Here is a 13,700-nt window from a genome sequence, read left to right on the forward strand (position 1 = left end):
AAAAAAAAAAAAGGACAGATTTTAGGTGTGAGGAATGCTTGGCACCTGACTTGAAAGAAGTCAGAGCTCCAAATGTCTGGAAGTCTCTATAAACATAAAATCCCTATAAGTGTTAGCATTTTAAACATACAGATTAAAACACACAACATTATAATTTTCAGACCCCAAAGTCCTACCAGTACACATTTTAAAGCAACTTTCAGAGAACACAGAGAAGCTGAAAAACAGCTCTTTATCCCAAACTTTTTCTCTCCAAAAAGAAAGAATCCAAAATGTAAAAATATGGGTTGTATTCTAAAAAAAGGCTGAAAGTATAAAGCAGGCACTGAGAAGCATGAACGGAGTAAAAGTTAAAAATGAGAAAAGAAAAATCTTTTCCTTCAGTGGACCAGGTGAATAATTAAAGTTTTTAAAAAAATAAAAATTGGAGGCCTTAGCACAGCAAGTTACCTTATTTTACGCTGAAACCTACATTCTATTAACTGTGCCAGTGACGTGTTTTACGCCCGAACGATAGATTTGAATGTAATTACGTGAATTTCTACGTAAATAGCGCTGAGCGGCGGAGATGCCCGGGCGGCAGCGCCCACAGCGACACCTGCCGGCGGCGCTGGGGAGCGGCGGGAGCCCCGGGCGGAGCGCTGCTCCCGCCTGTCCCGCACCTCGGCCAGCTCCTTAGCGACACTCCCGACAGCTCTCCTTCCCGCTTCAGCCACCGCTTTCCTCGCACACCCCACCCTAGCAGTCACTGCTGTCCCACTCCACATGACCTTAGCTCATCTGCCAAGAGATGAAGCAAGTGCATGAGCAACCTCTCAGGTCCAGCAACCTAAACTTCACAGACTAGCTAACTAGAGGAAACGTAGGGAAAAAAAAAAATATTCAAGTTTTCAAACAGAGTTACTCAATGCCACGAGGACCTGCGAGACCTGTATTCTGAGGCATCCTGGTGTCCTGTGAACAACGCCCCCTTTCTCATTTTCCATGCAGCAGGCAGATACCCAGCACACTACATTGCTTCTTCGGGTGTGAGTTTCACTGCTCAGAACTTTTCCACCTGGGATTTTGCTTCCCAAGGGCCCAGGTAGATTTAGGTAGAAAGAAAAATTCTTTGCATTAAAACACTTCTCACCACGCCTGCCATCAGCAATGCCTGAGCCTACACAGTGAGCTTCCAGGCAGGAATTTAAAAACAACCAGCTCCATCATAGCAAGTGAAGCCAGCTCACCGCAATTCTCACATGATTTGTTTTGCCTGAGGAGAGTGTCGGTCTCTGGGCAATGCCCTCAGATCTGAGGGGAGAGCGCAGCACTGCTCCGGCCTCTGCTTATCAACGGCGGTAGCTGTCATGCCATTCTCCCAAAGCTTTGCTGTCCTTTCGCCATCGTTTCCAAAGTCTACAATAAGTTTACACTCAAGTTTTTTAAAACAACTTCTCAGCTGCTCAAATAAAAGTTAAAAGCCAGGTCCACGCTCCTGAGCTGCCGCCAGTACCAGCTGGGGCAAAATGAGAAGCAAGAGCAGCTGGGTCCCTGCGAGGCGGGGCGGTCTGATGTGGATACCCTGATCGGAGGAGCCAGGACCCGTTTGCCAGCTGCCAGCCCAGGAGCGAAGCCATCTCCCCTCCTGCCCGTTCCCCATCCTCTCCGGCCGAGCAAGCGCTCGGTTGCAGCCTCTGCCAAGCACTCCTGGGCTCACCGCAGCACGGGATTTCAGCTACTGAAGGGCGCCGGAAGAGGGATAGGCAAGAAGCGTGTCCCCAGTGGAGGTGTTAAAAAAAATCAGTAAAAATAAAACTCTTCGTCTGGCAACAGGGTCCGGCGGCTATATCTCCCCGAAAGAGGCGAGGGACGGGCAGGAGCGGCTCGCACCGCCCGGGGGATGGCCAGCGGGATCGGGCTGGGTCCCGGACTGCTGTGGGGGTGACTGCCGGCCCCGGGGGCACCGCCCGCCCCGTCACTCGGCCGGTGGTTCACAAGTCGGGCACGGGCAAAGCAGGCTGGAGGAGAGCACAGCTGGAGGGGCGCAGACCGGGGCGCGCTGCCCCGCCGATCCCTGACGCCGCACTCACCTTGCCGGGCTGGCCGCCCGCCAGGTCCCGGGCGATGCTGCTGATGTGGCTCATGTACTGGCCGAACTTCGCCTGGTACCGTCGCGCCGTCAGCTGCACCTCGCTCTGCAGCGCCGACAGCTGCGCTAGCAGCGACTTCTCCCTCCTGCTCCAGCGCAGGGCCTCTCTTTTCAGCTCCTGACCTGGCTCCGGGGCGCCGCCGCCCCGCAGCGCCCGCAGGCAGCGGTGCCCGCCGTCCGCCCGCGGCTGCCCCGCCGAGCTGCCCGGCGAGCGGCCGGAGGGGTGCCCGGCCAGGGGCTGCGGCTCGGCGGGGCCGGGCGGCCCGTAGCGGCACGCCGCGAGGTGGGCGGGCAGTTCCCGCAGCCTCACGGTGCGGCCGCAGCCCCGCGGGCTGTAGTCGCACTTGACCTCCAGCTTCTGGACGAGGCTGCGGAGGGGCAGGACGGGGCGCAGCTCGGCGGCCGCCAGCGGCCGGCAGCGCAGCGGGCAGCGGCGGCGCCGCGCCGCCCAGGGCAGCAGGCAGCCGGCGCAGAAGACGTGCCCGCACGGAGTGGACAGCGGCTCCTCCAGCACCCGCCCGCACAGCCCGCACTGCAGTTCCGCCGCCACCGGCCCCGCGAACCGCGACGGGTCGAAGCCCATGGCGCGGCCGGGCACAGCGAAACTTTCCGCGCCGCGACCCCGGCCTGGCCCCGGCGCCGCTGAAGCCGCTCCTGGCGGGCGGCGGTGAGGGGCGGGCGGAGGAGCGGGGCTGCGCCGGGAGAGGCGGGCGGCAGCGCAGAGACGGAGATCCCAGCGGCTCTCCCCACCCTCTCGCATTAGCTCCCTCTCCGCGGCGCTACCGCCCCACGCCCAGCGCCGGCACCACCTCCGCCCTCCCGGAGCATCCTCGCGGCGGGGCGAGGGACCGAGGTGCGGGGACGCGCCGCCGCTCGGGCCGCGCCCGCCGCCCTCTCCCGCGCGGACACTGTCCCGGCGGGAGAGCTGTGTCCCCGGCGGGTCACTCGGGACTGGGCTATGGTCGCGGACGGAGGGAGGGAGCTGAAAGGCTGCGGGACAGCGAATCGCTCAGGCTCTGACTGATGCACACTTGTGCTGGTAAATAACGCGCACGTGTGAGCACGCCGGTTTCATGTCTCTCCAAAAGGCTTCTTCCTCTCTTTTCCTCCCGTTTTGGGATATCCGTCAGGGCACAGAATCCTGAAATCCCTAGTACTAGTGCTCTCTTTGTTGCCACACCGTAAAGGAAATAAGTCAGGATAAGAAAATTATTTGTTGAGCTCCCTTAAACTACAGCATATGTATAAACAACACTTTCCTTTAAAGAAAAGCTAAAACACATCAAAATCTGGAAAAGCGTAGTTAGGATCAATAGCCGCCTGGATTCTACCCCTTCATTGCTGCACAACCCACAACACACACTGCAACATGAAACCTCTAACACATTCCCCACATAACTTCACTATTGAAAACACAGGGCCAGATTGTTGCCCCCAGCCCTGTGGAAAACCTCCCAGAGCAGAGAGGGATGGAGCTCTCTGAGGGGTTTCTTCAGTGGACTCCTTCACATGTGGATCAGACACCATCATTTTTGGAAAGGATGACAGGTTTGGTCTGTCCAGGCTTGATCACAGGTTATTTCCTGGGCTGAGAACTTCTGAGGTAGAGCCAGGGTGTGTCCTCACCATTTCTGCCATTTCTACTTCAAATTCTGAATCTCAGGAGCATCCCTCTGGGAAAGCCATGGGGGCTTTTGAGACCCACTAATGAATGGTTCTTTCCCATTACTAAAAAGACATAATGTGGGCAATACAGCAGAGACTTTCTTTTTTCCCAAAGCAAGAAGGAAAATTCTGCACATACCTGCCCCTAGAACTGAATCTGGTATAGCAGATGTTATGTATACTCATGATTTACTTAAAAAAAGATTGTCAATACCTCACAAAACATCTACAGACACAAATATTAGTGACAAGCACAACCAATCTACTTGTCAAACAGAAACCCACAGTTTTGGTTGGATTACCATGGCCATGAAATAAATAAGTAAATGAACTGCACCGTCAAATATTTCTCATCTTGAAGACAATGCACTATAATCCAATATTTCATTGCAAATCAGAATCACATTCTCCCACATGAAAAAGGAAATCAGACACCTTGAGTAACAAGTGAGTAAATTGTAACCTTGAGTAAATTGTGCTATTCATACAGGTTTTAATAATCTGTCCATTGATTTTAATTGCTTTGCTCATGGAGTCAAATCAGTGTCATCCAAAATGTTATAGAAAATTATTTTAAAATAGTGTCCTCCTCTCCATTTTTGAATTTAACTATTTATTTGGCCTCATTATTTGTTTATATCCTCTTCTGTCTCCCAGTATCCTAATGTATCTCTTTGGCCTCATTATACATGGCCCAGAACTTCAGGTCTGAGCACAGGCAGTAATGTCTTCATTCATAAATTAAACTGGGCAGAGAAAAGGCCCTGACACTGGTTCATGATCTGTTAAACTGGTATTGCTTCTCTTAGTGTGACTCTTGAAATGGTTTTGGTTAAGATGTGTGAGCAGCCTCTAAAACCACAGCTGGACACAGCATTAGCACTGCAGGGGCAAGTGCCAAGAGATAATTTGAGGTGGCTGCCCTCTTTGGGAGGTGGAGGCTAAAGGGCAAGGCCATAAGTCCTTCTGGGTTCCCTGGCACATTTTATTCACCAGTAAAAATGCTGTTATAGGAATGAGATAGCCAGGTTTGAGCCTTGGAGCCTTTCAGATTCTTTTAGATTAGGTGATTAATTAAACAATGGTTTAGGCTTCCTGTGGTAGGCATACTTGAAAAAAACAACTCTGTCCTTTCTGGCCCACTTTGGGCATTGATATAATGTCAGTGCACTGGTAAAACAGTTCCAGGCAGTTGACTTTCTCTTTGCTTGTGCTGGACTAAGAAATTATCTTTGCCATGATGTCAGCACAGATGGAAGCACAGGCAACTGGGTCGATAGCAGAAACAATTTTCCAATGCAGGAACCTGTCATACAGACAAATATACTAAACTCATCTGAAGATAACAGCTGTCTGCATACCAGACCTTCATGGAAATGGATACACATGGATAAATACATGCAAATGTTACCAATGTGCTTACAAAGGATAATTCCTACAATTAGTCCTATTAGTTCTGATGCAATCAGGAAATGAAAAGCACAATCTTCCTACTGTCCTGAAATATTCTTAAAGAGACAAGATAATTATATATATATATATATATATATATATATATATATATATATATATATATATATATAAATATATTATATATATATATTTTTTTTTTTGCTTCTCCAAGGTCTCAGCACCCACAGCTCCAAGTTTCCTACAGCCACTCCAATCATGGGTTCACTGAGGTGGTCAAAGAAAGAAATGCAGATTTAGGGAGATGGAGCGAGGCTGAGGAGCATAGGAGCAGCAGTGCTCTACTGAACACTGGGGACAGCTGTGGTAGCACCACAGTCAGACTGAACCCAGTCATGGATCAAATAAATGTGCAGTGCCTTGTCCCCAGATCAGTCCATGTCTTCAACAGCTTCTAACACATTCATTTTTGCTCTGCTCAGTAAGGCAGAAAAAATAATTTGAGATAAGAAAGCATTTGCTTCCTTAGTCACAGGTACTTACACGCACACACACACACACACACACACGCCCACACCCCCATTTTATGGGAGGATTTTGGTGGGGGTAACTTCCCTGAAGGAATTCCTTACCAGCACAGAACCCCAGCTGCTCCTGATCATCAGAGCCGTGAAGAAGAGCTATTTCTATTATAAATAGAGGGTAATATCTGCCCATAGTTTTTTTTTCATCCTAAGAGGATCTACAGCTTAAAGGATGAATTATACAGCTTTTCCAAGTCTTCTGATGAAAATATCAGAAAAAAAGTAAGAATTACTGCTCTGAAATACTGAAGATTTCTGTAAGGCTCCAGGCTCCACTGAAGTCAAAGGGGGAAATCCTGTGAACTTTCCTGTGAACTCATATATGTGGGAATAAAAAATGTATTTTTGTATTTCCCCCCTCATTTTCATTAAAAAATTGGCCCATTATTCATCCATAGTATTTCACAAAAAGGTTATTTTTCCAGTCACACTAGTAAAATGCTGTAACTAATCTAGACCTAGGAAGACTCAGCAATTTCACTCTGAGATAAAAACTTAGATCTGAGCATTTGCTAATAAAATCTGTTATCATTAGAAATCTGGAAAGATTTTTTTTCACTGCACTTTGGGGAAAAAAAAGATTATAAGCATACAGTTAGACAATATTACTAATGTTTTATTGAAAAGAATCACCTCAGAAGGTTTACAATTTTTAAGTCAGCAAGAAATCTTTCTGTACTATAGTTTGTCATTGAGCACAGTAAAAGTGTTTGGGGAAGTGTCCAAGTCTGAGAGTGTACAGATTTTTGCTGAAACCTGAACAAGTATTTGCATTCATCAGTTAAGGAAAGAAAATTCAATTAAGCTGCACACATTCAGTGAAGAAGATTACTTCCAGAAAATATTTGTATTTTATGTTATTCACCAGCACAAAGACACTATATGATCTCTACGTTTGTGTAACTATGTATGACACCAAATAAATCAACAATCCACTCTAGCCACCAGGAAAATGCGAACAAGTCTTAAAAACCAATAAGTGGGAGGTCTAGAGTTTTGGCCTTCCTCTTTCATCCACTAAATGGCCATAAGCAAGTCCTGAAACAGTTTTTCACTTTTTACTTACTGCTAAAGCTACCCAGCAGAATATACAGCAGTCAACTGAAGTCCCTATACAACACCTGTAGCTAACAAAGATGCCTCACCAGGGCACCTTAGGGCAATCTAATCTGAAATATGCACCTTCCAACACAACAGGTGGATAAAAGCACCTTCCAGGATGTGCCTGACCTGGGAGGTATGCTCTGCAGTCACACCCTTGAGGTGTGAACCTTGCAGAGAGAGGAATTCAAGAAGTGAGATTGTGTGTGATCTAAGAGTCAATTGGCCCAATACTATAAAAGCCAAATGCTCCTAAGCATGCCTGTTTAGCCTTTTAGGAGCTTACCTAAACAATAGAAATTATATGATAGAAATTAACTATGCTACCAGTTTTGGACACCTCTAGCAGCTGAACAGGGGTTTTTTTTTCAGTATTACATTTCTACTGAAGTCCTTGGTACAAAGTCAAAGGTAGATATGAGCACTTCAATGTGGCTTTTCCATATACCTTTTTAACAGAACATTTTAATAGTAAACAAATTTGAAGGAGGAAATGGTTCCAACACCTGTTTTGTGGATGAGGAGGTAGATAATTAAATTCTTTAGATTCTGGGTCAAAATTATTCACATAAACTGGAAGTATGTGTCAGAACAGGGAAGTGGGACTTCTCTTTCTCTTTAGGAGACTATGAGCAAGGCAAAGCCATCTCCTAAACTGGAAGCCCAGGCAGAGAAGACTATGCACTTGACCTATATCAATACACTTTTTTGAGCATTGAGACTGCTTTTTCTTTATTACCCTCTACCTTTCCCCCCTTGTTCACTGTTAAACATAAGCTACTTGCTAGTACTTAACATGGCAAGAGAGAAGGAGCAAGGAGAGGTGAGACCCAGGCTGAGAGAAAGCAGGTAGGTGTGTGTGCATTAACCCCTCATACCTGTCAGGTCTGTACCACCCTCCCACAGCCAGGCTGTGCTGGCTGCCCACCCCTGTCCAGCACTCCTGCACTGCCCTGCACGCTGTGGGGCTGGCTGCAGCCCCAGCAGAAGGTGCTAACAGTGGATATAAATGTAAGGGAACATCAGAGGCTTGCCTTGCCTTGGGCATTTCTACCTCATTTCCCTTTTCCAATCCAACTGTTGCAACCTCCAGACATCACAGGTTTTAAATTTGTCCCTGCAGAGCCAGTCCACAATGCACTTACTTGCTGCAGACACCTCCTTTCCACACAGAGCTGCTCCCTAAGGGTATGCAGATACAAAAATCTTTCTATTTTAGTACCCATTAAATCAAGGGAAAAATCTAAGGGGATAATTTTTCACATTATGAAGTCTCATCAGTTGCTGGCATTGAGAAGATCCACTCACTCATCTTATGAGGTGACAGAGCCCAAACTGGGTTGGACAGGGATCACCTCATTGCTGATGACAGTCCCTCCTGAGAAGGGTTAAGTCCTCTTGCCCTTACAGTACTTGACCAACCAGCAAACACCCAGTGGCTGTCCCTAGGGCTTCCTTTTCACAAAGTAAAATGACATAAACACCTATGATGGAAAGACAGTCACCCTAGTTTTAGTAAAATAAGATACCACAAACTGGGAGAGAAGCAGAACCTCAGTTTCCAACTCAGCGTGTCTCAGTGAAGGCTTTGACAGCCGTTCAGAGTAAAAGAAATTGGTCAGGGTATTTCTACCCTTTTGCACATCTCTTTCCAGTGTCACGTTGCCCAGCCTTTAGAAAACTGCCTTTACCTATGCATTTTTTGTAGTATTAACTTACACATCAACTGGTAAAGGAGACAAGTAAAACATTGAAAAACATATATGGAAAGTTCAGAGTGAAATATACCAAACTAAAAATAAATAAATGTGGGAATTTTGTGGTAGGATTTTCAGAACTTTTATTTAAATAATACCTGAATTTAAGCCTTTGAAATTAAAGTCAAATATCATTGCCACCAGAATGTGGCTGGTCTTAGTCTAAACCAGGTGAACAGCCTAGGAAATGTATGCAGAGAATTTTGATTACTTTATGCATTTTAAAACCACACAGATTGGAAAAAGCTATTAGTAAGTCAAAGAAAATGAATCAAAAATGAAAGAAGCCAATGGTAATCAGTGCATGGGAATATGAGAATCCATGCATTGTTTCAGTGTTAAACTCTTACATGATACAGTACAAAAAAAAAAAAAAAAAAAAAAAAAAAAAAACAAGAATAAGTTAGAGATATGGAAGCAATAGACAAAAAGGGAAATAAAAAATTAGTATCTTGTTGTTCATATGGGCTGTAAGATAAGCATATAAGAATATGCTTCTGATTCTTTTATATGTTCTATTTATTTCTCACATATACTGTAATTTATGCAGTGTAGAATACCCTCTTAAATCCCATGCCTGTTGCCCCCATGCACAAAATAGGTTAAACAGAAAGAGCCAAGGAGCACTTTACTCCATTGGTGTTCCTCAAATATGAAATATTTAATTGACCCCAAGGCCAGTCCCTTTGAGATTCAGATTGCGTTAACACAAATAATGCAGTGCTAAAAAAGAAAGATTTGCTCAAATAATTAAGTATTTTAGTGCACCAGCAAGCATGATTCCTAAATGTATTTTACTGTCTCCATGAGACACTTACAACACTGAAGTTTCGTGATTGTATTTGACGGCAGAAATAATATGCAGTAATGATTTATTGTAGTTAATCTTTAGAAATGTCAACATAATGCAGAAGCAAATATTATGAGCAAGGAGAAAGAATGAGTTTGAATTTTGTAGTTTTTCCAGCTCTTGATCTGTTTAGCCTTATTTTTCTTCTGCCTCCTGTTTTCCTGAAGTTATGCTTTCAGAAATTACTTATTAATGAGTTTGAATTAAAATGCATACAATTGCTTATTCCACAAGTAGATTTAAATCATCTCAGTGGTTTGTATTTTATTTAACTTATAAATAGGATTTATTGTACTTGTCTTATGTGGAAGATCTTGACTAGTTATTCTAAAAACACATCTTGAGCATTATTCTTTCTATCAGAATGTCTTGTTTACCACCCTCAGTTAAACTTGCTCCAGTTTGTGATGTTTTTCCTTGTAGGTGTGTGAGATCTGTTATTTCACACAGGTTCTCCCTGTCTGCTCTCAGCAAGGCTGGAAACCATGACCTCCTCTGACAGATGGTGACTTTTACAGAATTTTGGGTAACACCTGCAAGGGACAGCATTAAAGGAACTGCAGGGAGCTCAGATCAGCCTCCATTATTATGCCTCCATGCTTTCTGTTCCCTTCCCTCTCTTATTCCCAAGCCAGGCAGAGGGCCACTCTGGGCCTTTAACTCTGTTACCTGGGAGCTGTCAGAGTAAATATGTGGCCTCCCAGGGTTCTTGTGGGTGGAGGGCATCCCCAGGCTGACAGAAGATTGGCAGAAGATTTGGCAGAACAGATGAACATGGTTTTCCCAAGAGTTACAGATGGTGTCTGCTTTTTCTGATGTTCAGTAGCAGTGGGGTTCATGTTGTGTCCTTTGGTGGGAAGACCTAGGGGAAGGGCTTTCTCCTCTAGCTGTTTGCCAGGTTTTATTTAAAACTTCTAGGATCTTTCTGTCTCCTACACATTTGCAAGATGTGGTTGAAAGAAATGAGGAGTTTAAACATAATTAAAGAGGGTACCCAAACAGGCATCCATACATGCAGATAAGGCCAATGCCAGTTCTTTTCTTAAGAGACCAAACTAAGAAACAGGTAAAGCCACAGTAATGATGTTGTGACATTTTATCTTAGTACTTGAGGGAGTGCAGTTTAGCTGAACATCTCCTGGAAGAATGTTCTCAAATGAAGTGGATGTCTTCTGTTTCTGGAAATGTGAAGAGTGCTGAATTAGAAATTTTCAACTTCATGGTTTAATAGTTTTTATCCTAATGAGACCAAAAATTAAAAAGAAAGAGAGAAATAACTTCCTGATGCTTGAAAACCTTTTAAAATATTTTGAATTTGACCAGCAATATCTACTCCTCTTTTTGAGAGACTCAGACCTGAAAGATCAGAGATGACATAATTAAAACATATTTGGACAAATTAAATCTATATTTTTCCTAAACTGCCTATCATCATGGATTCATGAATGTTAATTCTGGTGTACTAATGCAACTTTCTAATTACTACCTACTGCTGCACTGAGGATTGACATGTACAGCCTGATAGTCTTGTTGTGGGGTGTTTTGTCAAAGTGCCAATACAGCTCCTACCTGCTGTATTAACTCATCGCTATTTTTATAACCTATAAAGGTTTTCTGAAAAGAAACCTGAGTTTTAGAAATGCTGAGCAGTAGGATGTTTCAGTGACATCAACTGGAAATAAATAGGTCCAAATCAGGTGGGCTTTTAGACAGGATGAACATGCCTATTAATATTGTCCTGTTCAGCCCACTCAGATGTATTTTAGGATGTTTCCACCCTTAATGCTGGAACTATATTATGGATGCATCAGTTTCTGCTTGTATCACCAAAGATTCAGATCAATAGCATACAATGTAGTGTAAGGCTTTGGTATTAACTTCTAAGAGGCGTCCCACCTAAGTGAGAAAAGCTGGATTTGGCCCTTGGTTTTATTTTAAAACAAATCAAGGCACAGCAAGATGTTCTATATTAATGTTATAATTTGCTATCATGATTTTCTCTTTTAAATAGAAACATAAGCTGAGGTTTGGGGCAACTTAGCATTTCACCTTAAATGGGAAAACTTAGATGGCAAGTGTGTTATCTGGTATATGCAGAGGCAGGGTTTGAAATTTATTACATCTCATTTTAAGGTCAGAAAATTTTCCAAAATTAGTGGTGATTTAAACTGTAGTAAAAGCTGAAGTCCTTCCTAGATCATACATATTAATATGCCATCAGCATAAAATGCCACTTCAAATTCACTGATTGCAGTCTCCATCCCACGAGAATCTGAAGAAACGTTAACAGCTTCTGCGAAACATTTTCACATTAAAATAAAGCCGCATTGTGGTTGGGAAGAGAAGAGACAGAGAAAATACCTTTTTTTTCTGTAGTAATCAGACTTAAAAGCTTCCAAGTTTCTTGGTCTCTACAAGATAAAAATTTATCTAGCTTTGTGTTTGAGCAAGCAGTGATTCACTGCTGACTAGGACAAGGTCCAAAAGTGGCAATCTTTTCTGAGGCAAAAGTTAGATGAACGTGATCTTTTGGCAGCCTGCATAGTAAGAGCTCCCCTAACCCCAGGCTCTCAATGGAGGACCTTCAGTGAGGTTAGCAAAATGACATTGAAATCTGATTTTGTACTGTTTGGGAACTGAATTTCAGTATATCAGTCTTCAGGCTGGTTTTGTGAACATGACAGCCTTACAAATAGTACCAGCTGTCTGCAATACCCAGTGCCCTCATGCAGTGTGATTCAGACAAGTAAGAGCTTTTCTTTCCGTTAGTCCCACTTTCAGCTTTATTTTAGCAACAAAGTGATTCCCTCCTTTCCTTCCCACACAAATAATCTGTTCCTAAAGAAGTCCAGCTTTTAGAGATTAATAACATTTTGCAGTCTGTCTAACCCTTTAGTAACAACTGTCACATTGTCAAGGCCAGAGAGATCAGAGCGCAGGGTTGACTTCCCTTATTCCTGATTCTGCCTCTGATGTGCCTTAGGATCTTTATTAAGTTAATTAACCTCTGTGACTCAGGGTAAGCATTGGTGTAATGCACGTAGTCCCATGGAATCCCACAGATGTGAGGCATGATAAAAGGGTAGAGGACTATTATTGCTACTAATGATCATTACCTTGAAATCATAGTCAGGCAAAACCAAGAATAACAAGACCATTACAATTAGTTGAAAGGTAGGGTTGTGATATTTAATCATCATTAAAAGGGTACATGATGAAAAATATATTACGTATTTTCAATGAGCGTCAAGAAATAACTTTGTGGGATATCTGCAGTAAAGACCATGAGTAACAGCTCTGAAAAACAAGATTCAATAAACCTTCTGGTCTTTTTCATCCAGCAGAGAGGTTATTTTTCCTACTGTGTCACACACTGTGGCTACTAGAGTAAGTCTGTTTTCATACATGTGATACAATGGAGCACTGAAAACGAACAAGTCTGTAAGTTTATCTCTGACTTTTTCATTGTTGCTGTTTTCTTTACTGTGCTTAATACTAATTATATGCAATTTCTAGAGAATCACAGATTTGGGTCAGAGCAAGTACTTTTGTCCTGTGTGCTGTACAAATACATTATAAGATATTCATGGTCTCAAAGAGATAACAAAAAGAAGCTGACACTATCATACAGCACAGTTGTTTATAGCTATTCTTCTATTTTTTTTAAACATTGCCTCTGGGATATAATTAGATAAAGAAAAAAAATCTCATCCATCAATTAAGATATTAGTGATCAGAACTGGATATTGGCAGTCTCAAAGAAGACATTCCTTTCCAGCTATCAAGAATTTTCCTTTATTGACTTGTCTCTTTCAGTCTATCAAAGAAAAGTTTTAATTTGCAGCTGAAATCCTGATCCCACAATGAATCATGTTTTCTCTTGAATGCAAAGGGCGTCTGTCTGGCAAAGTTGGCAGCCTGACCTTTGTAAATATTGTTCTATTGATAAAAAGAGGAATTGGATATAGAGACTATCCAAAATAAATATTTTGCTGGGATCTTGAATGTCTGACTACAATAGAGCAAAGGGATGTTGCTGCATTTTAAATTATTCAGACATAAGTTGAAGTGAGTATTAGTTTTAGTTGAAAAACTGTCAAAGGCAGTCTGCACCTTTCCTTTCGGAAATGAAATGGACACCTATTTAGAGATTGCTCTTTTCACTTTATTTTCATAGGGATTTGCCACTGGTTTTATTGGGA

The 13,700-nt window shown here is 43.5% G+C and overlaps 1 protein-coding gene across 3 annotated transcripts in view; it reads right to left on the bottom strand.

The window, feature by feature from the left end:
- The window catches only part of PDZRN4 (PDZ domain containing ring finger 4), a 234,952-nt gene extending 232,238 nt beyond the window's left edge, over positions 1 to 2,714 (bottom strand). For all 3 annotated transcript variants that reach the window (XM_053977713.1, XM_053977714.1, XM_053977712.1), the window contains exon 1: positions 2,073 to 2,714. In XM_053977713.1, the coding sequence (XP_053833688.1) occupies positions 2,073 to 2,714 (642 nt within the window). The remainder of the gene's footprint in view (positions 1 to 2,072) is intronic.
- Between the last annotated feature and the right edge of the window lie 10,986 nt (positions 2,715 to 13,700).

The sequence above is a fragment of the Vidua macroura genome, chromosome 5, assembly GCF_024509145.1.
Source record: "Vidua macroura isolate BioBank_ID:100142 chromosome 5, ASM2450914v1, whole genome shotgun sequence".
In the NCBI taxonomy this organism is placed as follows: domain Eukaryota; kingdom Metazoa; phylum Chordata; class Aves; order Passeriformes; family Viduidae; genus Vidua; species Vidua macroura.